General features: G+C 37.8%; 3 protein-coding genes and 1 non-coding gene across 5 annotated transcripts; 2 read left to right on the top strand and 2 right to left on the bottom strand.

Annotated features, from left to right (window-relative positions):
• Window positions 1-266: 266 nt before the first annotated feature.
• Window positions 267-6,393, top strand: LOC145234081 (IQ motif and ankyrin repeat domain-containing protein 1-like). The gene is made up of 12 exons (XM_080098860.1): window positions 267-419; window positions 573-720; window positions 793-874; window positions 1,482-1,646; window positions 1,990-2,161; window positions 2,478-2,623; window positions 2,869-3,008; window positions 3,318-3,465; window positions 4,100-4,208; window positions 4,474-4,705; window positions 5,342-5,470; window positions 5,663-6,393. Exons 1-12 carry the CDS (start codon window positions 356-358, stop codon window positions 5,829-5,831), a joined length of 1,704 nt encoding a protein of 567 aa, XP_079954986.1. The 5' UTR covers window positions 267-355; the 3' UTR covers window positions 5,832-6,393.
• An 827-nt stretch (window positions 6,394-7,220) lies between these two features.
• Window positions 7,221-8,578, top strand: LOC145232656 (IQ motif and ankyrin repeat domain-containing protein 1-like). The gene is made up of 4 exons (XM_080097321.1): window positions 7,221-7,308; window positions 7,642-7,882; window positions 7,963-8,091; window positions 8,336-8,578. The coding sequence occupies exons 1-4, from the start codon at window positions 7,221-7,223 to the stop codon at window positions 8,490-8,492; spliced, it is 615 nt and encodes a 204-aa protein (XP_079953447.1). The 3' UTR covers window positions 8,493-8,578.
• LOC145234051 (uncharacterized) lies at window positions 8,543-26,255 on the bottom strand. 2 transcript variants are annotated; one of them, XM_080098822.1, is made up of 19 exons: window positions 26,196-26,255; window positions 25,007-25,110; window positions 24,370-24,486; window positions 23,403-23,481; window positions 21,920-22,112; window positions 21,325-21,395; window positions 20,738-20,853; window positions 19,141-19,313; window positions 18,160-18,358; window positions 17,325-17,450; window positions 16,655-16,787; window positions 15,835-16,042; window positions 15,137-15,284; window positions 14,341-14,525; window positions 12,776-12,975; window positions 11,701-11,805; window positions 11,316-11,453; window positions 9,780-9,921; window positions 8,543-9,145 (listed from the first exon to the last, which is right to left on the bottom strand). In XM_080098822.1, exons 2-19 carry the CDS (start codon window positions 25,089-25,091, stop codon window positions 9,101-9,103), a joined length of 2,463 nt encoding a protein of 820 aa, XP_079954948.1. In that variant the 5' UTR covers window positions 25,092-25,110; window positions 26,196-26,255; the 3' UTR covers window positions 8,543-9,100. The 2 variants fall into 2 exon arrangements, with proteins under 2 accessions (XP_079954948.1, XP_079954947.1); XM_080098821.1 differs by lacking the exon at window positions 26,196-26,255 and adding an exon at window positions 25,183-25,553.
• On the bottom strand, window positions 13,330-13,484 carry Trnaa-agc (transfer RNA alanine (anticodon AGC)). Its single transcript has 2 exons — window positions 13,448-13,484; window positions 13,330-13,364 (listed from the first exon to the last, which is right to left on the bottom strand). It is a non-coding gene; the product is annotated as a tRNA-Ala (tRNA).
• Window positions 26,256-27,642: the final 1,387 nt, after the last annotated feature.

Raw genomic sequence — 27,642 nt, 5'->3', positions numbered from 1 at the left:
TTACCAATGACGACTTCCATCATGTGCTAAAATAACTCACTAGCGCCTCTGACGGACTTTTACGAATGTAAAATTTTCCACACAAGGGCGCTAAAGTTGATTTTAATTTTTGCGTTGTTACAGGATACAGGGTACGCTAATCGGAAAAATAGATTATCTCTTAGAGAAAGAAACAGCAAAACAGCTGACAAACAAATAGCTGTTTTGTATTTTTTTGTGTTTAAAATTACTAGAAAATTAGACCTGATTTTGATTCAACTTTTAGATTAACTATTACCGTTGCTGCATCTTGATTTAGTTTGTTATGGTTGGTCTCGTTTTTCAATTTGTTTCATGATGCTTTGATACTTGCAAAATGCCTCCCAAGAAGCCACCATTAAAGCCTGCTCAAAGAGGAGTTGCCACCAAAAAGCCTGCAGGTCAGTTTGCTAGCAAATTTTTTTTGCAAAACATAAACAAAGATTTTTTCATTGATGTAAAATAATATGTCTACAAAAACATAGACAAAATCATTTGCTGTACTTAAGTAAAATACTTGCTCTTCAATAAATACCAATATTTTTGCAAAATAGTGACTCCAAAGAAACCGGTTGGAGGACAAAATGTGGCATCAAAAAAACCAACTGGGAAAACTGCAACAAAAGAACCTAAAAAGGAGGTGAAGAAAGGACCAACTAAACAGGATTTGGCTGCAATAGTTATTCAGAAAAATATAAGAAGGTAAAAAGTGCTTTAGAAGCTCACTCTATTGACAAACACTCCTAATTGTCACGTTTTTCTTTTTCTTTTAAGGTATCTAGCAAAGCAAAAGTTGCAGAAGTTGAAAAACCAGAAAAAAGAATATGAAGAGACTATTGAAAAAATTCAACGAGATGTAGGAAAACCAAGTTCTTTGTTAAGTTTGATTATCCATCTCACTTTATTAAACTCAAATAATGGGTAGACTTGCAATATTACATTTAGGCTTTTAATATAACCCTACAAATCAAAACAATTTTATTTTTTTACGGTAGTAAAAAAAAATCTTTAAGCCTTTAAATGGTCGCTTGTGTTTTCCTGAGCAAAAAACTTAAGCGGCATTGCTCCAATCCAGTGGTTCCTGATGGGTTGAACTAAATTGAAGTCACCAACTGCCTAAAACCGAAAAAATCGTTAAAAAATGATCATCAGACTTGCAATAAAACAGGCAGCTCGACGGCGGACTGATTGTGAGCATAACGCATATTCAGGCGTTGCCCGCCCACCGAGGATAAAAAATGAAACAAACAAACAATAGTCAGACAGATGTAAATGTGTGTGTTACTAATTTAGTGCAGTCAATTATGTTAAAATTTATTTAGTAAATAATCATTGTGGCCAACTGTATGTATATATCTTAAGCAGTTTGTGTGACAAAGCAAATTTTTGTGGTAAATGTATTTTAATTTAAATAACTTTAGTTATACCTTTTCCATACATATTACTCAACATTTTCTTTTCAGGCTTTTGTTGCCATGGTGAAAGCTGAACAAGAGGCAGCAGAAAAGCAATTGGAAAAAGAGGAAGAGGAAAGAAGAAGGAAGAGAGAGGAAGTGAAAAGAAGGAAGAGAATGTTGGAAGCAGCATTTGATGGAGATGTTGATGAAATGATCAATGTTTTGAAGGAGGTGAGTAAGTTAGATTCTGAATCTTGAATTTGCCATACCTTTGCATAGAAATTCAACAAAATAATCAAGGATTTGTATTTGAGATTAGATTCACAACAAACTTAAACCTATTTGCATTGTTTGTATGAGTGTAAATACTATGTAATAAAACCAGTCATATTGTATCAGGTTGACACTGCTATATCTATGTTTGGTATCTAAGTAATTTTATTTTGGAAAATTGCAATGAAGATCTAGCTGATGGAGTTTGTAAAGTACTGGCAAAATACACTCCAAAACCCTTAATTTCATGTGCACTTTGCCATTTTGGAACCAAGAAAGTTTTAACCAAATCATTTTTCAGGTGAGTGAGAGGGATGATTTGGATGGTGTTCCTACTGATGAGATTGGCAGCATCGTTCGACAGCAACACCAAATGGCTGTGCTTGAATGTGAAGATGCAAATAACAACACACCACTGTCTGAGGCAGCTGGAGGAGGGAGTGTGGAAGCCATAACATTTCTTATTGAAAGAGGTAACTAAAGCTCTTAAAATTGATATCACACCCTTGCGCATAAACTTCTAAACTATTTTTTAAAGCCCATTTACAACATAATGTTGATGGAAGTTTGTAAAATGAATTGAAAATAAAGTACTTTGTGGTGTGTTTTAGTATTATTAAAGCAAATAATTGATGGTTACCTAAGAAATATCTACACAGGACATTAGCTGGCCTAAAATAGTAATGATCATTAATTTATAAACAAGTAAAAGTAAATGACAAAACACAAAATATTTAAAGTCACTTTCTAAAACAGGAGCAATTACAGTTATACTCTGTATTATTATAGGAGCTGATCCAAACTCGATAGGAGCGTGGGGCAGAACACCATTATACAGGGCAGCGTTTGGAGCTCACATGTCAGCTGTCAATTGTTTGTTACAGTTTGGTGGAGATCCACGAATATATGCCCACGATGGGAACACCCCAGCACAGGTAATGCCCTGGTTTAGAAAAAAATTGAAACTTGCTGTCCAAAATACAAAGCTCAAATCAACACTGTAAATCACACTGGTAATTGGTATTTCCACTAGGAAAATCAATACTCTTAAAAATTTTCGCATTTAGCGCATGTGCAGACATAAAAAACCTGATCAGGATTTGTCCTGGGGAGCATCCTGGGTTCGAAACCCATGAAAAAAATGAGACATTACGATCAAATTGTTGTTTTTTTGCCACAGGTGGCATCAGTTGACCCGATAGTTGAAACATTGGAAAGTTGGGATGTGACTGTTACTGATTCACTCCTTGAGAAAATGGAAGCAGAAAAACTAAGAAGAGAAGATGAAAATATGAAGAGAAAAACTGCCATCACAAACAAGTCAGTGTGAATGCGCAATTTATTTAACTTGGTACTGGTTTTGTTGTAAACTGTAAAAAAGGAACAAATTAAACAGTAAACTTAGCTTATGAGTTTTAGATAGTTTAAATCAATTTTTTGGGAATTTATTTTTTATTTCGTCAAATTTATGTTACCACATTTTTAGGTATTTATTTTGGACCTTAAAAGTATTTTGGGTTTAAACATTTCAATGTAAGAATAGGACAAAAAAAATATTCAAACTGATTAGGATCAGAAAGTTATTTTCCTTCTTTAACTAAAAAAGAATTGCATTTTCCGAATTTGCAGACTTCAAAATGAATTAGATGAAATTCAGAAGGAATACGATTCGAAACAGAGGGTGCTGGAAAAAGCTTACACAGAACTGGAGAAGCGAATTCATGAACACGACAAAGCCGTTAGCGACGGATTCGAAAACACAGAACTCACTCTATCAGTAAGTACCCTGTGTGACGTCACAATGTGCCGAGTTTTAGGCCTGAAAAGGTTGAGGTTTTTGTCCTAATGGAACGCTAAACACGCGAATGTGGGGTGATAATGCGAGTTTTGGGGGTTTAGTTGTTGTTGGTTCCGCTGTTAAGTGTTTGGGCAAATACTTGAACAATCCCCGATGCCTAGGAGGATTTAAACACGCGTTTAGTAGCGTTGTTACTGTTTGTTTTGCGAGTAAAGGATTTTGGACGTTGTTTAAAATCGGTTTCTTGAGAGGGCCCCGGTTTTATTGTAAGCTGCACGAGAAAGTTAATAAAACCCGGTGTCCTAGCACGCACAGTTTATCGCAAAATGTTATCTTCCATAATAATCAATTTAAAACATCTAACATTTAACACTGCTCCCATACAGCTTCAGAAGTACACGTTATATTGTAAGAGACCTAACACTAGCAGTTATATGTAAATTTGGTGCAATTGTGCCGCTATGTGCTCTTTCACCAAGCGAAATAAACTCAAACCAAAGACGTTTTTTGCGCGAAACCATTAACTACGGACCCAAACAAAATTGTGACAACATAGTAATAAAAGAGCGGCATTACTTGGTTGTGCAAAGGTGATTGCAAAGTTATTTTGCAGACAATCAAAGATGCAGAAGGTGATTTGGAGATTGCAAAGTTGAATGCAATGAAAGCTCGCGAAAATTTGGAGCAAGCGAAATTGAAATTACGGGAACAAGAAACTGAAGGTGATTAAGCATGTTATGGTGGTCATTAAATTTGTTTTCCCCGTTTTGTTTCCATGCCAATAAAAAATCCTAACTATGACGTCAAAGAACGCTATGTGACGTCATATATCAGTTTTGATAACTTGAAACGAAACTTTCGATTTTAAGTTGTTTATTCAAGTTGTGTTTCCATTATTTTCAAATTAAAACACTTCTGTGACGTCACATAAAGCATTATGACGTCATACACAGCTTTATCAGTTTGAGAACGAAACCATTGTTACAGGTGGTGAAGAAAATCTTCCCGGTGTGAAGTGCAACATCCGGGAGCTCGACGAGGTGCTCATGCGTGACGTAGGCAATCGCATCCGGGACTCTGGCAAGTGGCCGATGTTGATTGATCCGACCGGACAGGCCGCAATATTCCTGCGTTACCGGGATACAAATTATCTATGCGCGCTAAACCCACAAAACATGCAAGCTGAAACTGTGAGGCTAGGACTGCTGGGGGCGATAAGGTCGGTTGGTCTTGCGAATTTTTATAAAAGATTTGTTGAAATGATGAAAATAACAGCCCAAATAGACCTACAAAGCAACATGCTTTATTGTTCAAACGTTTCGGCAAATGATCATTATACATGTCTAATATTTTGTTTGAAATTAGTTGATTCTCAAACCCGGCTTTCAGGGCCACATGCGGCTCCCAACTACTTATTTTGCGGCTCGCACCAGACCTTAGAAAACCACCGAACATTGCTAGTTTAGCTTTCAAAGTAACAATCTTAAGTGATTTAAGATTTTTTTTTTGCGGCCCCCTACACACTTAAAAACTACCATTTGGCACCGACAATAAAAAAGTTTGATAACCACTGGTCTAAATACTTAGATTTGCAACGATTTATCTGTGTTCTGTACCAACGTTACTTGCCCTTTTCATTCTAACATAATCCAAGCCTTTATATCTTCAACAAACATAATGAACCCCTCCCCCCCCCTCCATAGATTTATACATAAAATTAGGTCTGCGTGAATTTCGAATCGGAATCTTAACGATTAGATTTCGACAATCTATATCTGAAAGCAAGTTGATGAATTTTTCCTCGCTCAAAGATACGATTGGTTAAACAGCGATTTATTTTGTATGTTATGTTTAGATTTGGGAAACCGCTGGTTCTTGACATGCTGGAAGTTGACATGTTTGAAACTGTGAGCGACCTCTTCGATCAAATTTCACCAGGTCTTATGGATGACATTATGAGTCGGAATTTGCTTCAAGGAGAGAGGTTAGTGTGTTTGCAGACATCATTTTTATAGTCTTCCAACGATTACTGTTCTCTACATTAACATCATCTGTATAAATACTGTTGTATACTGGTTGATTCTGTTTGGCCTGTATAGCGTTATGTGACAGGAGCTCAAAAGAAAGTGGGTTTGGTGCCCTTTTCGTACAACCTAACCCGTTAAATATGCGACAGATACATGAGACTTGTGAAACCGACAGATTGTGACGATTATCAAAGCTCAAAGTTTCAACATCACCGAGCTGACAACTTTATTTTTGTCATCCTCACCAAAAATAAATATCCATCCGATATTTTGTTGGAGAAAACTTATCCCATTCGCATTGTACTTCCTGATGCCTGAGCTTGAAGCATGCTGGGAGCAGATGTATATTGGGGATTTTAAGACTTTGTGATATGAAACAGCCTCGAATTTTCATGCTACGAGTTTGGGTTACTTGAATTGTAACCGTTCGTTTCTTTTATTGAACAGTTTTATTGAAGATGACAAACGTGTCCATTTGTTCCATTTTAAGGTTTTTATTTTGTTTTTAAATCGAATTAAACAGTTGTGTCAAACGTATTGTTTTTAGAAATGAACAGTGCCGGCTCTGTTTTTGTGTAAGCTTGTACACAGTAATACCAATTACCAAACTTACCATAATGGCCCACATAGTACAGTATGATAAAATTACTTATTTTGTTACTGTACGGCACGGTAACAGTCAGTACCTATTCTTTATTTGTTCTAACTGTGTGTTGTGCCAATGATTGCAAATATGATAACACTGTGTTGAAGGGATTCAATGTTAAATTTTACCTTTTTCATGGTCACTGTCATGTGTTTACCAAGTAACGTTTGTTTACCTGATACCATGCTGTTTAAATGTCTACGTGTCGAATAAACTGTACTTGATTTGAGTTTATTTCGCTTGGTGAAAGAAAACATAGCGACCCAATAGGAATAAAATAATCACCAAGCCGGAAATAGCTGCGCAACGTTGAAACGTTATGGAGCGCAAAAAAGTGGAGGGCCCAATTTGGTGGATAATGGCCAAACGCGCTGCAGCTGCACTTTTCTGAAAATACGCAGCAACTTGTTTCGAAATTGCCAAGTGTTTTAGGTTTCCAAGTAAAATTGTATTGTATGTAAGGATTTTTTTCATAAGAATCATTTTCAAATCTCCTTTACATTAAATACTTTAATCGCAGTTCATACACAAAATATATTAGAATACAAGAAAATTTATCACTAGGCCTAAACTGTATGTAAGCTACCATTTTGGTTGAAATGAATTCAAACCTTTTTTCATTTACAGTACTTTCCATCTTAGGTTTAAAATCACAAAGTTATGCGCAGGTGACCACAGACCGAAGTTAAGTAACTTTTCATGTTTACATAACGCTCAGCTAGACTTTGTAAACATTAGTACAGTAAAAAGTAAACAGGCAAGCATTTAATAAAGCCAGCTTTTTTAATCGTTAAACTCTTTTGTCACCCAACTTTTATTTGTCAACCAGTCAGACTTAATATAAAAACGAATTTATTTTGCAAGGTGTGAAAAATATGTTTTACCTAATCAGTTCCTTGTGGGCATAGAGACCTAGCTCGTTTCAAAAGAAACTGCTTTGTCATTCTTAACGTCTGTCAGCGCTTTTTCTTATGTATATGAGACACAATACCCATTCAACCTTTTGTTAAGTCGTAACTACTGATTGAAGGTTAGTTTAAATTACAGCTTGAATAACAGCTATGCCAGCTAAGAAGAAAACAGCGAATAAGTCAACAGCTGCTAAATCAAGCCCTGCTAAAGCATCAACTGCAAAACCGGCAGCTGCAGGTAATTGTTTTGAGGTATTAATAGAGATTGTACATATTCTGTCAGCCGGTTCGCACCGGTCCCACGGAACCGTCTCACGAAATTTTATGAGATCAGCGAACCGGTTAGCTTTACTGGTTAGTGTCAATGGACTTTTTGTAACAGAACCGGCTGAAAAATATGACTTTTTTGATAGAACCGGTTGACAACAAATTTGAATCCTACCACTGCATAAAACATTAACTTAGACATTGCTGTTTTATTTCTTAGTGTATTTACTAAAACTATTTCTTGATAGGGCATTTTGCCATTTTCTTACGTTGGTTGTGGTGTATAAATTGCTATGTTTTACAGCTCAGCAAACTGCTGCACCAGAGTTATTGAGTGAAACTTGTGTTTTGGGTGATGTGAGCAAAATATTACTGGATGGGACAAGCGAGAAACTTAGCAATTCGGGTCGGTGGCCTTTTGTTGTCGACCCTTCAGAACGGGTGGCGGTGTTTCTAAGATACAGAAATGCGAATTGTCTCAGCACTCTGAACCCCCAGGAAATGGAAACAGAAAGACTGCGAGTAGCGCTGATTGGATCTATCAGGTGGTTGCTATGGTTTCGAATATTTTTTAGGGAAAGTTAAAACATAAAAATCTTAGTACTATTTCTATTGTGTGTTTTAGATTCGGAAAACCTTTGGTGATTGACATGATGGACACAGACATGTTCAATATATTAACTGACAATTTCAATAAAGTCCAACCAAACTTGATGAGTGAGCTCATGAGCAAAGAGATCCTTAAAGACGAAAAGTGAGTTATAGATATAAACAGTGGTGGCATTCACCCGGTTCGCACCGGTTCTATAGAACCGTCCCACGAAATTTTATGTGATCAGCGAACCGGTTATCATTACTGGTTACTGTCAATGGACTTTTTGTAACACAACCGGCTGAAAAATGACTTTTGTGATAAAACCGGCTGACAAAAAATTGGAATTCCACCACTCGATATAAAGTTCAATATTTCCTCAACATAACAGTCGGTTTATTCACAGATATATGACACTTGTGAGAGACTCCGACGCCCAGGATTACCAACCCAGCAACTTCGATCATTTTCGAGTTAAAGATTTTAGTTTTATTATCTTGGGAACAAAACAACCTTCACCTGCTCTTGGGCAGCAAACGTTCGTCATCAATGTTGAAAATTAGTAAAACTTTGTGATTCCTGTTTTTGTGATAAATCTTAAAACTGGTTCTTATATCCTTGATGCTTTATTGACAATTAAAATATTTACAAATCATTGTTTTCGGAGGTAGCAAGTACAATACACAAAAATGTCGTAAGTTTGAGGGTAAAAAGATACATTGACTGCTAGCACCGATAACAGAGTACAAACAGACAACATAAGTGAAAGAAAACCATTATTTTAATGTAAACGGATGGTAGGTTTGTTGCAGAATACAAACTGTGTCCTTTGGTTTTAGCTGTTGGTTAAACTGGGTAGAGCTACTAACACCATAACGAGAATCTGACCCCCAAATTCGATTGGTTATATCTCCAAAAATGCTCACGGTTAGGGTTATTAGGGTCAGGGTAAGGTATTAGCACTTAAAATTCAATAAAACTAACCCCAAAAATTAGTTACTAATGTAAAAATTTTATGTAAATATTTCCCAACCTAACCCATTTACAGCCGCTAAATAAAAATTCAGCTCTTTACGCCGCCTTGTGAAAGCAAAGTTGTGATTCTCGTTATGGTGTTAGTACTTCTACCGTTAAACTGTTGGTACGTACGTTTAACCAACCTCTCATTGGATTACAATCGGCTGTTTACAATTTCAGCGTCAATCACAGCCGCGTTCTGAAAACAATGAATGTGTTTTAGGCAAATGAAAACAATGCTTTATTTTTAAATGCAGAAAATAGAATAAAAAAGGCCTAATGCTGTACAAATTGGATTTTGTTTAAACCCTGTTGGTAATGTATAACTTTCCTCAAAGAATTTTCATCATAATGACAAGTGAAATAAAATATCTAACATTTCTACACGAATAATCAGCTCTCTTGTATGTAGTTTTGGCAGAAAACTTCCCAAGAAGGCGAAACAACATTTACGAATATTAGCGTATAAGATTAAGGCGACGTCGTCTATATGGCGTCGAAACGTCGATGTAAAAACACAATTGCCAGAAGAGCTCTTGATTTCTTAATAAAAACTTGATATTATGCCTGGCAGCAAGCCAACAACAGCTATGTATAGGAGTATAAGATCGGTCAAAAACTGGACAATATCAATCGTTTTAAAGCAGCTAAGATGAACATACATTCATTACTGGCATACTCACACATAAACCATAGTACGTAAGGTCTACAAAATGCGTTTAATAGCCGTGGCGTACTATCATTTTACATTAAGGTGTATTATTATCATATGCAATATACATTATCTAGCTCTGGTTCCATAGTCAGTAGTTCTAAGCCTGTGTCAGACTTACTTGGTAAATATGATTTCCATTATCAGTCAAAGCAACGTTGCTATCCGATCGCTCGATGGCAGTATTGAGCATTTTTATGAGCTGAGCAAAAGAAGGACGAGACCAAATTTTCCATCTCCAACATTTGCTCATTATCATATACCTTAAAAATGCAAGTGTTCGAACAAGAGCGTTAAATCAAAAGGCGTTTAACAAATTTTGGTTAAAACACAAAACTGCCAGAGCTTGTATATATAGTGGATACATTTTGTTCAGACGTTTCTGCAGTTGTTTTTGTCATCATCAGTGCAAATTGTTAAATGTATTTAACCAAGGCATTTCTATGTCCGTGTCTGTCGTTTCCAGACTCACAAATATATCAACCAAATAAAAAAAATTGATATTTTTTAAATTCCATTTCAGGGGCCTCTGGATTTAAAAAAATGGTTAAAAGTAACCAGTTTATGTCCGTATCTAGTGTTACTAGACTTCAAACTCTTACCCAAAAATTGTTGTTTAAGACATTTTTTAACTCTATTTCAGGGGTCTACAGATTCCCACAACAGGAAAATCAGACAAAATACCGAAACGACCTTTTCACAATGTTTGTTTTGCGACAAACAAAATGTTGTCGACGTCAAAATGTCAATCGAAGCGAAATAGCGAAACAGTGTAGCTTGCAAAAAAATCCCCTTTCAAACCCAAACCCACAACACCGATGACCCGATCGACCTTCAGGCCAAATTGCGTCTTTTTCCGCACGATTTTCAACCTCTGCCACGCGTGGGCGCCACACAATAGACGCGACAACACCGGAGATGCGCTTTCATGGAACTCAACACAAGTATGACGTCACAGTTAAACCGCTGACATGCCGAACTGGGGTTGGTTTGCACGCTAGCTGTTTGCCACATGAAGTTTAATACGTAGGTTCGAATCCCAGCAAAACCGCCTTGTCTGGTGTTTCAACTTTTGTTTGTTTAACAGTAAACCTCGGTTAAACCGGATTCGGTTAATCCGGATCTTCGCCTAATTCTGACAAAATTCGTGGTACAAATGATTTTTAATGTGGTAAGGCTTTGACTATTCGACATCGGTTAATCCGGATCTTCACCTAATTCTGACAAAACTTGTGGTACAAATGATTTGTAATGCGGTAAGGCTATTCGACATTGGTTAATCCGGATCTTCACCTAATTCTGACAAAACTTGTGGTACAAATGATTTGTAATGCGGTAAGGCTATTCGACATTGGTTAATCCGGATCTTCACCTATTTCGGATATTTTTTTGGTTCAAACAGGTCCGGATTAACCGAGGTATAATGTACTAGTAAATGTCGGAAGTTTTGCTCAAAAAACATCACAAACATAAACATTAGGCCAAGTTAGCTTACCCGTCATTGAATGTAATTTATAGGGATAAGGGTATTGGATATATTTCACAAACCAATACTTCACCCATTCATTATTAAATCAATGATCTCACAGCGGAATGAAACGCGAGGTATAAAAATGTGTTCCAATTAGTAAAATATTTCGTAGCAATAAAATTTTACATTTCGTTTCCGCACGATTCCGGTTGTCTCATCCGATATCCGGTTCGCAGTTTCTCGTACAGCAACTCATCCGGAACGTCGTAGTGCGGTGTGCAACCAAGCGTCACCATCTCATACATAAGGTTCCCGAACGACCAGCTGCCAAAAATGTGAAAATCAAGTTTTATTGGAAAAAAGTGAGCCGACAGCATTTGAAAAGTAGCATAAATAGAAGTAAGATCAACCTAAATTTATAACTGGGACCTGCCCTGAAGCGTCTATGCAGTAAGTAAAAAAGTAAATCATTTTTTCAATAGTTTTATGACAAGCCTACCAATGCGGATGTTGACTGCGCTTGCAATAGATTTGAAACAAAACACCTTACGAACACAGAAATTTTACTTACACGTCACTCTTTATGGTGATTGGAAACTTTCCTGGTTTCATCCGCTCAGGGCTGATCCATTTGTACGGGACAGTCTTCTCTGCTCCGGATTTAATTAATCCGTATCTGTAGAATTTTAATTAATTTGAACATTGATTTGTGTGAGTGAAAATTATTTAAATAAATTTGTGGGTGAAATTTATTATTATTAAAGTTTCAACGAACACTACCAGGTAAAGATTATTATTTATACTGCACGATTGTACGCTGTGTTACGTCAGAGGTCACATTATACAATACAATAGAAGGATTTGAAATTAGTTTACACCAGTGATTCTCAAACGCGGCTCTCGAGGGCCGCATGCGGCGCCCAACCACTTATATTGCGGATCGCACCAGACCTCAAAAAACCACCAAAAATTGCTATTTAAGCTTTCAAGATAATGATCTTCAGTGTTTTTCTCAAGGTCTCGTTTTTTTGCGGCTTCTTACATACCTAAAAAAACTACCATTTGGCCCCGACAATAAAAAAGTTTGAGGACCACTGATTAAGAGCCTCGTAGTTGGGGAGGAAATTTTTTTTTAAGAAGGTAGATTGTTTTTTAGAAATGCAACTTCTTTCACCATGTTCAATAAATTCTTTCCAACTTAGCTTCTTACATGTTTAAAGTTTAATAAACACCTCACAATATTGATTTATTCCAAACTGGTTTTATACCGGTTTATCTCGAAAATAGTACATCAACTTTAATACCAATTTAAATAATAAACAAGTCAAATGTGATAAGCTGCAGACAGTGCACATTGTTTCGACCTATAACGCCTCATCAGTGCAGCTGGTGACGAGAGATCGGCCGTATTTGCTAATGTAGCCATCCAACGGAACTCCAGTTATTTGGGAGTAACAGGCTAAAAACCCATGCCTCAACTAGTTTGTGCAATGCCACAACTGGGCATACAGCACAGATGAAACTGGCCCTATAGGTCGAAACAGTGTGCACTGTCTGCAGCTTATCATTTATTGGCTCTATGCTTTTACAATCCTGCAGATTTTGTGGCAAAATTCAAGTCTTAAAAGCCGAACAATCGCACCAACCTGTAAACGTCGTTCGCTAGTCCGAAGTCGGCGATCTTACAAACTCTTTCCTCTCCCACGAGGATGTTCCTTGCCGCCAGATCCCCGTGGATGATGCGTTGCTTAGTGAGGAAGTCCATACCCATGGCAACCTGATGCGCCATCTCCGTCAGCGTTTTCAGGGTCACGTGATAGGTCGGGTCGGCCTTGTACTTTTGTGGCTGAAAACAGGTTCGCGATAAATCAGCTGGTGTTGACCTATTAAGATGAACGTAAATTCATAACTGGATCAGCCCTGATGAGCCCGAGTGCCGGAAAGACTCTTGTCGTGGGTTCGAATCCCACCGCAGGCTAGATAGAGATTTTTCTAGCCTACGCCTTGCCATATGGTGGTGAATGCTTGGTGACTCTTTATTCGGTATGACACATTCAATGAACCTGGCGTACTGTGATTTGTGTTGATCTAAATTCAAACTGATCATAGCACGCCAGGTTCATTGAATGCGTCATACCGAATAAATCAGTCACCCAGCATTCCCCATATGACAAGGCGTAGGCTAGAAAAATCTCTATCTAGCCTGCGGTGGGATTTGAACCCACGACAGGAGTTCTTCCGGGACTCGCGTCTCACCGACACTTTTGTAACCGGCCGAGCCAGAACAAGGTAACGGCAAAGCACGATTTACGCAATGTTGCTGGACTCACGCTCTACCAACTGAGCTACACAGGCTCAGTCGGGGGCCCGCCGAAAGTTGAATCACAAGCACCATTGCTTGCCTGGTATGCTGTACATGTCAGCTTCGTAGTAGGGCAGTGGTTCCCAAACTGTGGGCCATGGCCCAGTACTAGGCCAACCAAGACATTTTCAATGGGCCACAGAGCCATTTGAACAGATTCTACTGTTTTGTTATACTGTAGATATTATGCCCTTTGTTTTGAAAAACATAATATTTGCAAAGAATTCCGAATCTTGTAGCCAAATTTCAGGAGCATGTATCTCATTAAATAAATTGCTAGAAAATTTCGCCTGTTTTTGAGTTATTTTTTTAGATTGATCAAAATTCGGTTATTATTAACATAAATTTAAATACTGGGCCAGCCCGCATCCATGCAGACCAACGATCATGGCACAGTCATATACAAATCACAGAACATAGTAAACACGATTCAAATTAAGCAGTTTGAGACAGCGGTGATATTGTGTTACTTAAACCAGTTAGCAGCATCGGACAATTGTGAAATGCTGTCGAATACGAATACCAAGCGAAAGGGCATTCAAATGATATTTATTTTTTCGCCTTTAGGGCAGTGGTGGGATTCAGCCGGTTCGCACCGGTTCTTTAGAACTGTCTCACGAAATTTTATGAGATCAGCGAACCGGTTAGCATTACTGGTTACTGTCAATGGACTTTTTCTAACAGAAGCGGGTGAAAAATATGATTTTTGTGATAGAACCGGTTGACAAAAATATTGAATTCCAACGCTGCTTCCGGGTCACAACAAAACACGCTTACAGTATTCGACATCTGAAGCGTTTAAATCGCCAAGACATATTTGATAATGAAAGCCAACACTTTCCTACTTACATCCCTAACTCCGTGGAGAAAGTGTTTTAAATCTCCGTATTTTAGGAATTCGGTGACCAATAAAACTGGCCGCTGGGTGGAGCAACACCCCATGACGCTGATCACGTGAGGGTGTTTCCCCACATTGAGCAAGAAGTTAATTTCGTGAAGAAAATCCTTCAATCTTTCCTCTTGCCGCAAGCCGTCTGCAAAACCAGAAAAGACTGATTTATTTTTGTTCTTGTGGCGGTGAAGGGCAGAGTCAAGATTCCTTTTATCCAACTCTGTTTTGAATACATGCATTAAAATTTAAAGATTGAAAACTCTTATACCAGGACATTCACACTCATACATTTTTAGAGATGAATGTTTATCTGAGTTAAGAGGCACATCTTCGTACATGCCGATAAATCATAGTACGCTAGGCCAATTAAAGGCGTTGTACCGAATCAGCCTGTGTAGCTCAGTTGGTAGAGTGCGAGTCCCGGAAAGACTCCGGTTGTGGGTTCGAATCCCACCGTACGCTAGATTTTTCTAGCTTGTGCCTTGCCATATGGGAATGCTTGGGACACCAGCTGATTCGGTGTAACGCCTTTAATCGGCCTGGCGTACTATGATTTATCTGAGTTAATTATTGACAGCAGCAACAAACTGTATATTAAACTCTATAAATCAACCAAATATAGTCAGTTTTTATGCTTTTTTAGCTACACGACTAAAGTTATTTTTACATTTTACGCAAACAGATTGCATTTTTGATACCGGTTGCATATAATCAATAAATTATATTCCCAACTTCAAATCTTAATGTACTCACCTTGTATTGTTTTGATAGCGACGTCGACCGATTTGAGACATCCCTTGTAGACGATCCCGTAATTTCCTCTCCCTATCACTTCTCCCACTTTCACACTGCTCCTGTTCAGCTCCCACTCCTCTCCAAACATACATGCGTAGTTCTCCTCCTATATTTTAAATAACACGCATTTTGGTTTCCTCCTGTTTTTTTTTACATTTTTACGTTGTTACATATTAATCCGGTTAATCGCATAACCATTAGCCAAGCCTAAATATGCGATTACCCGGACGATTTACTACCGACAGCAGGGGTGTGCAACCTGCGGCCCGCGGGCCAAATACGGCCCTTCATTAAAGGTTGTGCGGCCCGCAGAGACGCTTAGATTTCAAATGTACCAGCAAACGAGACGAACTATATTATATATTTTTAAGCAGATTAATGCGCCTGATGCTAGTTTTCTGCGACCTGGCAAAATGTGGCTAGAATCATATGCGAATTATACGTATGGTGCGGCCCGCGATCTAATTTTGACAATTGTAATTGGCCCCAAAGTAAAAAAAGGTTGCCCACCCCTGACCTACAGAATTGTTTACAAACTAATCAATGAGGCTAAAAATGTTACCGACACAGCACCTCTGGTTTAATTACCCACGGGTTAAGAACCACTAGTATAATAGACCAATTTGATTATTCTAAACATAAAAATTTTGTGTTACCCCAATCTCTGCGGTGTTGAATTCCTTGTTAGTCAGCAATGTTTTGTTGCTGACGAATTGTTCCCACGTCAAAACCTTCTCGCGGATTCGACGTTCTCGAACCTTCCACGCAACAATGGCTATTATGATAAGAACAAGAGCTAGGATTGGAAGCGAAATCGCAAGAGCGAGATTTAGAATTGAGCTACACCCACTCTGACCGGAAATGCTGTAAAACAACAAGAATTTTGGCGGGTCATTTAGAACACGGTTCAAGGCAAGGGATTGGGACACTATGTTATATGACAATGCCTAGGTCTTGGACTTTTATTACTCTTAGCTGGGAGCACTTCATTTATTGTAGCAAAGCAACTTTATGCGCTTCACTGAATCAGTGTCATGATGAATGATAAGTTGTAACAGAATAATAGGTTTAACAACCCTAACTGGAAGCGGTTTATTCAAGCACAACTCACTTATAAAGTTTCTTATAGAATGGCATGCACTTAGATGTGTTTCTATGTTACAATTTGTTCTGTTCTGCGCATAACTTTAACAAGACTAAATCACAACACAGGCATCACAGTCACAGAATTGGGAAACAGATACAAAAACTATGCGGTTAAAATTACGCAAAATTAAAATAAATATGGTGTACAAAAACTTTAATCTAGGATTTAGTTTACAAATAACACGTGACGAAGAAGTTGGGGATCTCGTTCGAGAAGCGTGCGGCGCGAATCGCAAGGAGCAAAATAATACTTGGATGAAGGTTTCCTGCATCACGAAAAACTTTAGCGGTCTTTGACATGGACAATATGTGGAATTTAAATAGCCTCACCCGTCGCCATAGAAACCGTTTCTACACTGACATCTTGCGCCGATCTCTGGAGCAACGTTGTCTGTGCATTCAGCCTCCGGGACGCAAGGATTTGTTTCAGGGAAACAGAAGTCTTTGTCCATGCATCCTCCTCCTAGATGTTAAGTGGAAAAAAAACTTGAATGAAACTATGATTAAATTATGTTGGATGCAAAATAATAATAATAATCCTGATTAAACAAATTTGTAGCTTCATAAACTCAATGTTTGGCCATTTTTCTTGCATTACTGTTCGTTTTTTCACCCCCTAAATGTAGAGTGTCAAGATTGTAAAATTTTTAAATCAGAGGTTTGGCAACTTAACGGTTTCACATACTCAAAATCATTACAGTTTTATACAGTTTAAATGAAATCAATTATTATTTGGGTCTTTTATCAACTTCACAGGTTATATTTCCAGAGATTAAGTGTCTATTTACAAACCACATGTAAAAATGAAAGTAAATTCCTCCCCTTAAGGTTTGTAACTTTTTCCCTGGTTGGGAACCACAGCCGTTAACAATTTCACTGACAAAGGTAATCGGTTTTGTCGTTATATGACCATATTGCCCTATATGCAATTTTTGCAAAAATAAATCCCAAAAAATCAACGATTATAAAAATGGCTGATTCATAAACAATCTTAACAAACCTGTTAAGTTGTTGAATCCGATTCCCTCAAACCCTTCCCGACAAGTGCAGTTGACGTCAAACGAATTTAGACCGTTGACACAATCAGCGTTGACGTCACAAACGTTGAAATTGCAAGTATCCAGTTCTGCGCGAAGTAGTGACAAAATTAAAATAATCGAACATATTAAATGTGTTTTTTAACTTTAAATACCCAAAATCAGCCGGTTCTGTTACAAAAAGTGCATTGACAGTAACCAGTAATGCTAACCGGTTCGCTGATCTCATAAAATTTCGCGAGACAGTTCTATAGAACTGGTGCGAACCGGCTGAATCCCATCACTGCCCCAAATTTGTAAAGTTAACCTAAAAGAAAATGACCAAACTTCATCCTTCAGATTAATTTCAATTTTTGAAGCAAAAACATAAAAATATTGCCACCATTCAAATCTCTTACAACGTTAAAAAGTCAATCCAAGGCACCAAAGATTAAGTAAGAACAAGTTTATAGAACTCTTCTGGCAAATGTATTTACAATTGACATTATGCCTGGCAGCAATAGCTTATATAATAAGTAAGAACTTTCTTCAAGTGGTAGTTAGTATAAGAAAAGTCGAAAGTTTAATTAAAACATTTCAGTTTATAGCTTCTTGCAAATCGGTATAATTCTAATTCTTTCTATCAAAGTGTTGTTGTGTTAATTTGGTTGTTTGTTTTTGCATTCCTGAGTTTACAATCATGAATTTTTTGCTAATAGGTAAATCATAACATGACAATACAATATCATACGGTGTCCTGAAAACGAGTAAAATAGGGAGTCTTTATAAAAAAAACTACGACATTGATCTCTCACTCACCTACTAAGAATTCGATTTCAGTTCTACAGTTGGCGATGTTATTTCCACACTGAATGTGATCTCTGCTGTAGTTAACCAGGATATTGAGATCGTATCTTCGACCGATTTCTAACCCAACCAAAGTGCTCATGTATGCTGTTGAGTTGTCACACAGGGTCGCAAAAGAGTCGTTATTTGGTAACATGAAAGCCACAGCCGGCTAGAAAGGTAGTCAAACTTTAGTTAAAAGCAGTACAAAATGTTTTTAAATATTGACACGAAAGCTTAAACTTTTTTTACCCTGTGTTTAATAGAATAACATTGTTAACATGTAGGCTATAACCAGTGGTGGGATTCAAATGTTTTGTCAGTCGGTTCTATCACAAAAGTCATATTTTTCGGCCAGTTCTGTTGCAAAAATTCTATTGACAGTGACCAGTAATGCTAACCGGTTTTGGTCTGACTTGTTTGGAGGATATATTATAATACAACAACCTTAAGTGCTTAATTGGAGCTATGTTGGTGGTATATGTTTACAGAATCAAATTGGGAGGCATTCCTATGCTGCAAGGTACGTACTGAAAAATCTAGCTTGCGGTGGGATCCGAACCCAGGTCAAGAAATCTTATAAATCGAATAATACTTTTGCCAAAACAGACCCAACTGTGATTACCCAACTGTTATTGTATTGTCATTTCATAGTATGCCAGGCCCATTGAAGGCGTTATAGCCAGTAGTGGAATTCAAACTTTTTGTCAGCCGGTTCTATCACAAAAGTCATATTTTTCAGCCGGTTCTGTCACAAAAGGCCATTGACAGTAACCAGTAATGCTAACCAGTTCGCTGATCTCATAAAATTTTGAGACGGATCTATAGAACCGGTGCGAACTGGCAGAATCCCACCATAGGTTACAGCACTAACTAGCACAAGGCGCAGGTTAAAAAAATATTGGTGTGCGGTGGGATTCGAACCCACGACATGGAACTCAATTTGATTCTTACCGTTCCATTAATTTCCACCGCATCGTCTAATCTTGCAACAGCTTCGGAGAAAAGCTTCCCTTCCTCTGTAGGGTCGAACCACGTGACATTAGCTGTGACGCGTCCTGTGTCGAGGTCGGGGACAAACCCGAAAACTGTGACGTTTCTTGGCGTCAGAAACGAATGACCCGCTTCTGAAAATGCATGAACGCGATACTTGGTTTACTTTATGGTATAATGTAGTTGTAAAATGCAGAACAAACATTTCGTCCATCAGGTTACATGTTAAACCAAGTTATTGTTCAACCACTAAAGTGCAAGACTAAAATACTCGTAAACCCTTAAAACAAGGGGTCATTTTGTCTAAAATAACGGTTGAACGCTAACTAGGTTAAGAATATTTATAGTTGCACCGTAATTGCAGTTATGTCAGAATTAAATACAGGCCAGAATAATAATTCTTTAAACAAATAAAGAACGATTTAGAGCAGGGGTTCTTAACCTGGGGTGCACGCACCCCCAAGGGGTGCGAGAACTGTTCCTAGGGGGTGCGGGGATGCTGAATCATTAAGGTTGGTTAGGTCTATTCTATTTAAGCAATTACAGAAGGGGGAGCGAAAATTGGTTAGTGATTTGAAAGGGGGTGCGAAAATTGGTTAGTGATTTAAAAGGGGTGCAGCAAGGGAAAAAGGTTAAGAACCACTGATTTAGAGCATCAAATAAAATTGACACCAAGGTAAAATTAAGAAAAATGTGACAAGCGTGAAAAAAAACTACCCGAACCCAACATTTTTATTCAAAAAAATTCCGAATGAGGTCTGAAATTCAGATAGATGAAATTAAGTTGAAATCGAAGTTGAAATTACGACACAAGTTTGCAGAGTGTGCATTTAGGCCAAATCAAGCCTGTTCTATCCAAACCAAAAAGCCCTAACCAAAAATGAGTTTTTTCCAAACGCATATAACCAAATTGTTTCTACGTAGCCCAGGTTATTAAAAGTACAGTTTACTTAGTAAATCGTCAAAAACAGCAGCACAAATTAAGTCTTGTGGCAACTTAGGAGATTTAAAGAAGTTACTCCACAAATTTCGCATTGAAACATTGTTGTTCTTGCAAATGCGTTGTCAATCACTTATCCAAAGTGGATGCTGCTCAACGTGCAATATATCAACATTTCAACCTCTATCTTGGCATCTAACTTCACAAATCACACTAATGTAAAGCATTGGCACAAACTCAGTCTTTTTAAGTGGAGTCAGATAAGCTACACTAGCCTGTACAGCAAATGCACTGTTTGTGGCCACATGTTATATGTACATTTAACACTTTTTTTAGACCGTAGTACATAAAGTCAGTAGAACCGTCTCACGAAATTTTATGAGATCAGCGAGCCGATTAGCATTACTGGTTACTGTCAATGGCCTTTATGTAACAGAACCGACTGAAAAAAACTTTGATAGAACCGCTGACCAAAAATTTGAATACCACCACTGCATAAGGTCAATGTACGAATAAATTATTTATATATTTTAACATGCTTTGGGACACCTCTTTCTCTTTGTCGCTAAAGATCTCATTAAAAAACAAATTTGTTGGCAACCATTTTGTTCAACTTACCGCAGCATAGGTGAGCTGCAAAACTTTCGTTGACCACGCGGTCTTGTAACAACTGCTGCATGCAATTTGGTGTTGATTCCAAAAATACAGGACTGATAAAAGTGTTGCTGGTAATTCTGAAAAACAATTCACATTATAGTTCATAGTCTAAGCTGCAGACAGTGGACACTGTTTTGACGTATAATAAGGTCTCATCAGTGCGACTGGTGGCAAAAACTTGACAAAATATTGACTAATGTTGTTCACAGTTTACGCCAGGCCTATGGAAGGCGTTATTCCCAATCAGCCGGTCGCCAAGCATCTAGTCTGTGGTGGGATTCGAACCCACGACACGAGTTTTTTCGGGACTCGCGCTCTATACCAATTGACCTGAATGAACGCTTTAGGGTCGATCCCATTATGTATATAAGTTTATCTTAACAATTAAATCAGTATATTGTGACGTCACTTTACGATAGTTGTGAGGTGTTATTCAGACGCTTTTTGTAACAAACCAAGCATCTCAACGATATCGCAACGCACGATTCAATCTATAGAAATCTTGTTATAATCTACAGAAATCTTGTTACTATCTATAGATATCTTACCCGGAGTACGGACGAATTGTGACGTCATACTCGGTTTCGAAGTCTCCCACAAATGTGACGTTGTTTTCTCCCTAAAAATGGCGTCAAAGAGTGTTTTTAATTTTTGTAACAATACTTTTTACTTTCTACAGTGTTTTCCCCGAAACTACTAATGGCGCATTCAGGACATTAATAATATTAAAGCAAATGATTATGAATCATTACATGGCAAAAAAATCGTGCATCATTGTCTCATTCTAACTAAATAATTGTTAAACCTATAATTATCGAATTTACTAATGAAATGTTACTAATGTCAATAAAATCTGCCTTCACACCGACCGAAACGTCTTTATCCACCAAGCATTGACTGATGCTTTTTGAATATCCAAGTTTAATCAATTCAAAACTCATTCCTTGAACTCAATAGTATGAACCCAGAATGCTTTAAAGTTTAAACAAATAAAGCATAATTTAGGGCTTCAACTAAGACATATCAAAGTAAACTTTACATCAAATATCATTTTTGAATTTTTTGATTCGATTTTAAGCACAAACCAAGCTCGAAAAGCCAAGGTAAAATTACAGTTTAAAAAACACTGGGTTATATACTCACTGGCATGTTTGAAAAGAATCCATCCTCTCCCAACAAAAGAGACAGACTTCTTCCCCTTTCGCAAAACTCCGCTCTATCGGGACATAATTCCAAGTTGCAGACGCAGACGTCGTTTGCTGGGGCCGAAGAGCCGCATTCTGGGGCGGAAAGATCTTCACAGAAGCTACTGTTTGCTTTCACCCAGAACGACGATCTTCAAAGTAACCCCCAGCGGTCAGTGATCCGGTTTAAACCGGTGGTTCTCAAACTTTTTTAGCGTGCGGTGAATTAAAAAACATTTTTTTTCCGCGGCACACTTCGCACGTAAACTAACAAAAGTTGTTCAAAGAATGTTAGTTTTAATCTTTATTGTGGTGGGTAAGGATGCTTTTTATTACCAGTAACAAAAATTTGAGCTTTAAAACATTGTCATGCAGACCAGAATTTCGTCATAAAGTCCTAAAACACCAGGTAATGTTTGCACTTTAAAATAGGAAATGTTTCGCGGCACACTAGTCTGCGGCGGCTAATAGCATCGAAATTTGACTTTAATTTCAAACACTTTATTCGTATGCAATTACTATCGTGACGTATTGTACTTGGACCGGTCACTTTACATTGCCATTTTTTTCAACACAAAACCTTGTCCGGTTACTATTCGAACAAAACCGGTTTTAGCTTTGAACAGAACCACAGGGAGAATACGAATTGCTGATGTCAGCAATTTTAAGGCTAAAACAAATGTTCCTTGGTTCTGGATTCTTAAGCTTTAGCAAAGCTAGATACGGACAGCCTTTAGTTCTATTACCTTATGGCTCCAAGATAAATGCATTTTACCGTTTTATACATAACATTGCATTTTGATTTGATGCATAAGGTATCAGAATACCAATACTATAATGGATGTATTCTCACTTTTGATAAAATGTCCTAACTGTTCTTTTGTGATAAAATCTGCTCCACGACATAAACCTGACAAAACTAACAAAACCTTCAAAACTATAACCCTGTTAATCAACAGGCCTTTTCAAAACTAACATTAACTTTTTTGAAACCAAAACTCAGACAGCATTCTGTAACGCACACGATTACAAGCAACACAGCAACGTGCGTCAGGCCAATCAACGCAATTCGTGTTTGGAGGCAAATTACAGGAACGCTAATCTCAGATGCCACAAGCAAGAAGCACGAAATGAATATCTGTCCAAATCAGCACTGTCCGTGCAAGGCAGTGGTCCTCAACCTGTGATACGCCGGAGCTTTTCAGGTGGTACACAAGCTTTCTGCTTTACTAAGTCAGATTAAGAATTGCAACTCAACTGATCAACTGTTTTGGGTAAAACTCGTGTCTTGGTCATTGTTTTGATTTGCTAACCTTGCTGTTCTCATAAATTTGCTAGCCTAGTTAACAAAAATAGCCTTGCTCTACCAATTTAAACAAGGATCAGGTGGTACGCGGTGATACAAAAAGTTGTCAAGTTGTCACAAGCTACAACAATCTCACCTGCCGACGTCACAAAGCCCTCTGTGCAAATTTCCGGAACTGTCAAAGATTTGAATCAAGGTTCCGTCCAGAGTTACGTCTGCAAGAATATGAATCAACGAAGAGTTTTACAAGATGCGTACGCATAGTCGAATTGAAAAGGAAGCCATTATAACGAAAAAAACCTACACTGATGATCACAACAGTGATTGTTTAAACGTCTACATGATGTATTCTGTACACACAAGTACTCTGGCAGTTATGTTTGTGATTATTTGTTCGGAATTTAACCGCAATTCAAATAACAGAACACTTGACTCGATAACCCATGGTTTTTTCGGTGTCCTTGCTGTTTACTTAACCGTTCAACAATGGAACTGTGATGATGAAGTGATTGTGCAAATAAAATTTTGACTTGACTAACTTGTTCGTCAATGGTACAATGTGAGATACAATCTGGAAGCAGTAATATAAGTAGAGTTATACTGGCTTGGTTTTACGCTTCAGTGTGTGGGGATGCGTCATTGCGTTTGATTTATGTTTTTATTTCGGTTACCGTTCTCTGACATCATAATTGTCATTCTATGCTACGTCGCTGTAGCGAATTATAAAAGAGACGTGGCCCGACGAGGCTTCTGGAAGCGAACAGTTTGAATTGGTGTTAAACGAGGGTTGTTATAATGCGACTACTGTATTATATATGCGCTGCTTGTCTATATCATTTTTAACCCAATAGGGTTTTTTTTCGGTGTCATTGTTGTTTTACAACACTGTTCAACAATGGCAATTGGATGTGACAATGCAAATAAAAATTTTGACTTAACTTTTTAATCTTTTAATACAAGTTTGAATTGGGTATACTGACAGCCCGTTATTGCAGCAGAACCAAAAAAAGGCGTAACAGTTGAGCATATAGTTAACTCTGTATGGATATTTGGGATGTGATATTAAGATCTTGTAGGGCGTAACAGTTGAGAATCGAACTTACTGTCTCTATTTTCAAGTTCCCACGATATTGTCACGTAAACTGAAACATTTTGCCCACTTTCAAAAACTGCTCGGCTCCTTAAAATGACATTTGAAATGCTCGTCCCTCGAATAGAAGCTGTGGAAATAGAAATAGATCAGAGATAAATGAAGCTCTGGCTGAAACTTAGGTAGGGGCCTTGTCCATAAATACCAATAAACTAAACAAAAACTTTTATGTCCATAAATACTTTGGAGACAAAAAAGAGACGAAGATAAGATTGTAACGCAATTTATTTATTTGTTTAAATCTATTGTACTGTTCCCGCGAGTCCAAATTCATGCGCAGTATTTGAACAGACGATCGTTAACGAATTTTCAATATTTAGCAACATTTAGTTGTTTTGTTTTTACTTTATTCTCTCCGCGTGAGTAATAAGTTCCAAATTTACGCACATTTTTGAAACGGAACGTTGCGACGAATTTTCTAACATTCCTAAATCTCGCCCCAACCCCCCCCTGTTTTAACGGTCTGTTGCCATAACAACTCGCATTCCTTTTCTCCAACGGGCGCCACCCAATGTTTGTTTATTTTTGTTTCGCCACAATTCGGCGTGAAGTGACGTCAACAGGAAACTTGACGTCATAATGTTACTTACTAGGCTGGCAGTTCTGTTGGTGGGTGAATCCGATGAGCGAAACCGCGAAGGTCAACGCCAAGGTCAAGTGGGGTAAAGCTGCCATCGGAAAACGATTTTGCGACCTGAAAAAATAATAAGCACCCGTTACGCATGATTAAACCTGCTTTGGTGCAACATTTTAAGTGAAATCGCACGGTTGAGTGATCGTGAAGAAAAGTTGTATCAGATTGTTTTGAAAAAGTTTTTCTTTCTGTCAATCTCTCATCCATTAAAGCTGAAATCCGCAAAGTGGTACCGATCGGAATTTTTACGGGTTTATTGATTTCGCATCGTAATTTTGTTAAATACACTAAACCTCGGTTAATCCGGAGCGGTTTGGATAAAAAAATTGTCTTAAATTGATGAAGATCCCGGTTAACCGATATCGAATAGTCAAAGCCTTGCCACATTACAAATCATTTGTAACTCAAGTTTTGTCTAAATTAGGCAAAGATCTGATTAACTGAATCCGGTTTAACCGATGTTTACTGTACAACCTTTGAGTTGAGTTTATTTCGCTTGGTGATCAAACACATAGCGACACAATTGCACTAAAACAAGTGGCCCGAAAATCAGGGTTGACAACTAAAAAATTAGAATTATCAGCGTTGCCAAATCATTCTACTGATTTTAAAGTGGTCTGGATTTTTTAATAGCCTGTAGGCACGTGCCTACTTTGCCTAATGGTTAATCCGGCACTGGTTATGGAGCGCAAAACAGTAAAGGGCACAATTGGTGGATGATGGCTGAACGCGCTGCAGCTACACCGTATTATGAAGCGTTATGTGACGAGAGCTCACCAGAGAGTTTGTTTGGTGATTATTCCCACTAAAGTATAAGATAACCCTCCTTGCAAAAAAGTTAGTCTAATATTGTAATTTAGTTACTTACAATTAGATTTACAATAAAGTAGCACATAAATTTTTTCCGTAAAATATAAATGTCGTTTTTCTTGTTTTACTCTTTTAACTGCCAATTTGTCACCAATTTTGTACATTAAAGAAAAAACTTATATACAGCTCGTGTGTAATGGTTTTGATATGACAATGACTTGATGATTGGGCAAAGTATTTACATGCAAAAACCTAGTTCTGATAATTGAAAAGGTTTTATTTTGAAATTATAATTTGTTCAGATCGCATTGGAAATGCTTGTAACAGTCTCTTACCGTGATATAGCGATGCAATGTTGAAATCTCGTTATTTCAATATCAAATTACACAAAGAACTGCAAAAAAAACTAATAAGCGTAAAAAATGTGCTCAGACTAATCAGAAGACGGTTGTTTTGGAAGCACGGTTCGCCCGTCCAGTGTTAAGGTTAAAAAACATGAGTTTCTTTTAAACGGCAAAAGCAGCCAATAATATCTTAAATAGCACAAACGTAAATGTACGATATAAACGTTTTACTTTATCGAGACATAAGTACATTATATTAATCCCTTTCTTTCCCAATCAGTGCGCTCTAAACTACACAAACAATATAACTTATTGTGCACTGATTTCAATGTCCTGACTTTTTGAACAAATTTAAATCGACATCTTTTAATGCCACTCCATGTTTTACTTTCCTTCCACTTGTTGACTTGTAAAACAAAAAAGTGTAACACTTTTTAGTATTTAAACAAAAGGATGAACTGCTTTTCCAAAAAGCCTTTTACTTTATGTCTAACTACTTACGACCTTACTAGTACGTACAGACCGATATAAAAGATTCTGATGTACTGAGAATGCGTTGCGTTTCACAGCATAAACCAAAGTAAAGTTCGGCTGCCAGGCATTAGGTAATAGGTACAAACTAAATGATACTCTTCTAACAAATGTACCGTTTTAACCGACGTTTCAACGTCCTAGTCAGCTCGCCTTCATCAGGGCAATAACACTCCAATCAGCTAAAAGAACGTGCATGACCCTGGTGCCTCTGGAAAGCGTTTGCAACAGGGGTCAAGGTTGGCACGCGAGGTGATCTTAAGATTTTGTTGGCACGCCAACCGACTTGCGTGTTCACAGTTAAGTACTAATTTAACATGTTACACTGCTTGTTTTTAGTTACTGATCATTCCATTCTCTTAAAATCCAGTATACATGCACTAAACGCTCTGCTCTCTCTCCTTAAAATTGATATAAGTTGGCACGAACCACTATTACTCAGAAAAAACATTGGCACGCGAAGTCATTACCACATGGAAATAACAAGTAAATTGGCAAGCGTCGCTTCAAAGGTTGCCGGACCCTGGTTTACAATAATAACCTACGTAAGGTTTGGTCAAACCTCGAAAATGAACCCAACGAAGCAATTTCACCCCGAGAAGCCATCCAACTCAAATAGCGAAGTATCTGCGCTCATTTCCTGAAAAATCGGGCCAAGAAAAAATTCATCGTTCTTTTTCCTGATTGCCGTCGCGATTGTGGGTTTGGGGGGGTGCGGGGGTGCGCCACGTCACGGAACAGTGAACGTGAAGGCGAGAGTCTGCCATAAATTGCGTCGAGACTATTTGTTCGTCGATAACAAGGCCCGCGAACCAGCAAGGCGCGTGTCTCTTCAGTCAATATTTACTTAATCGTTTTTCTTGTTAATCTACGATTAAAATGTTGCGCGCATCAAACGCAATGCGAT

Source organism: Phallusia mammillata, chromosome 6 (genome assembly GCF_965637545.1).
Source record: "Phallusia mammillata chromosome 6, kaPhaMamm4.hap1.1, whole genome shotgun sequence".
In the NCBI taxonomy this organism is placed as follows: Eukaryota; Metazoa; Chordata; class Ascidiacea; order Phlebobranchia; family Ascidiidae; genus Phallusia; species Phallusia mammillata.
This window is presented reverse-complemented; position numbering and strand designations above follow the sequence as displayed.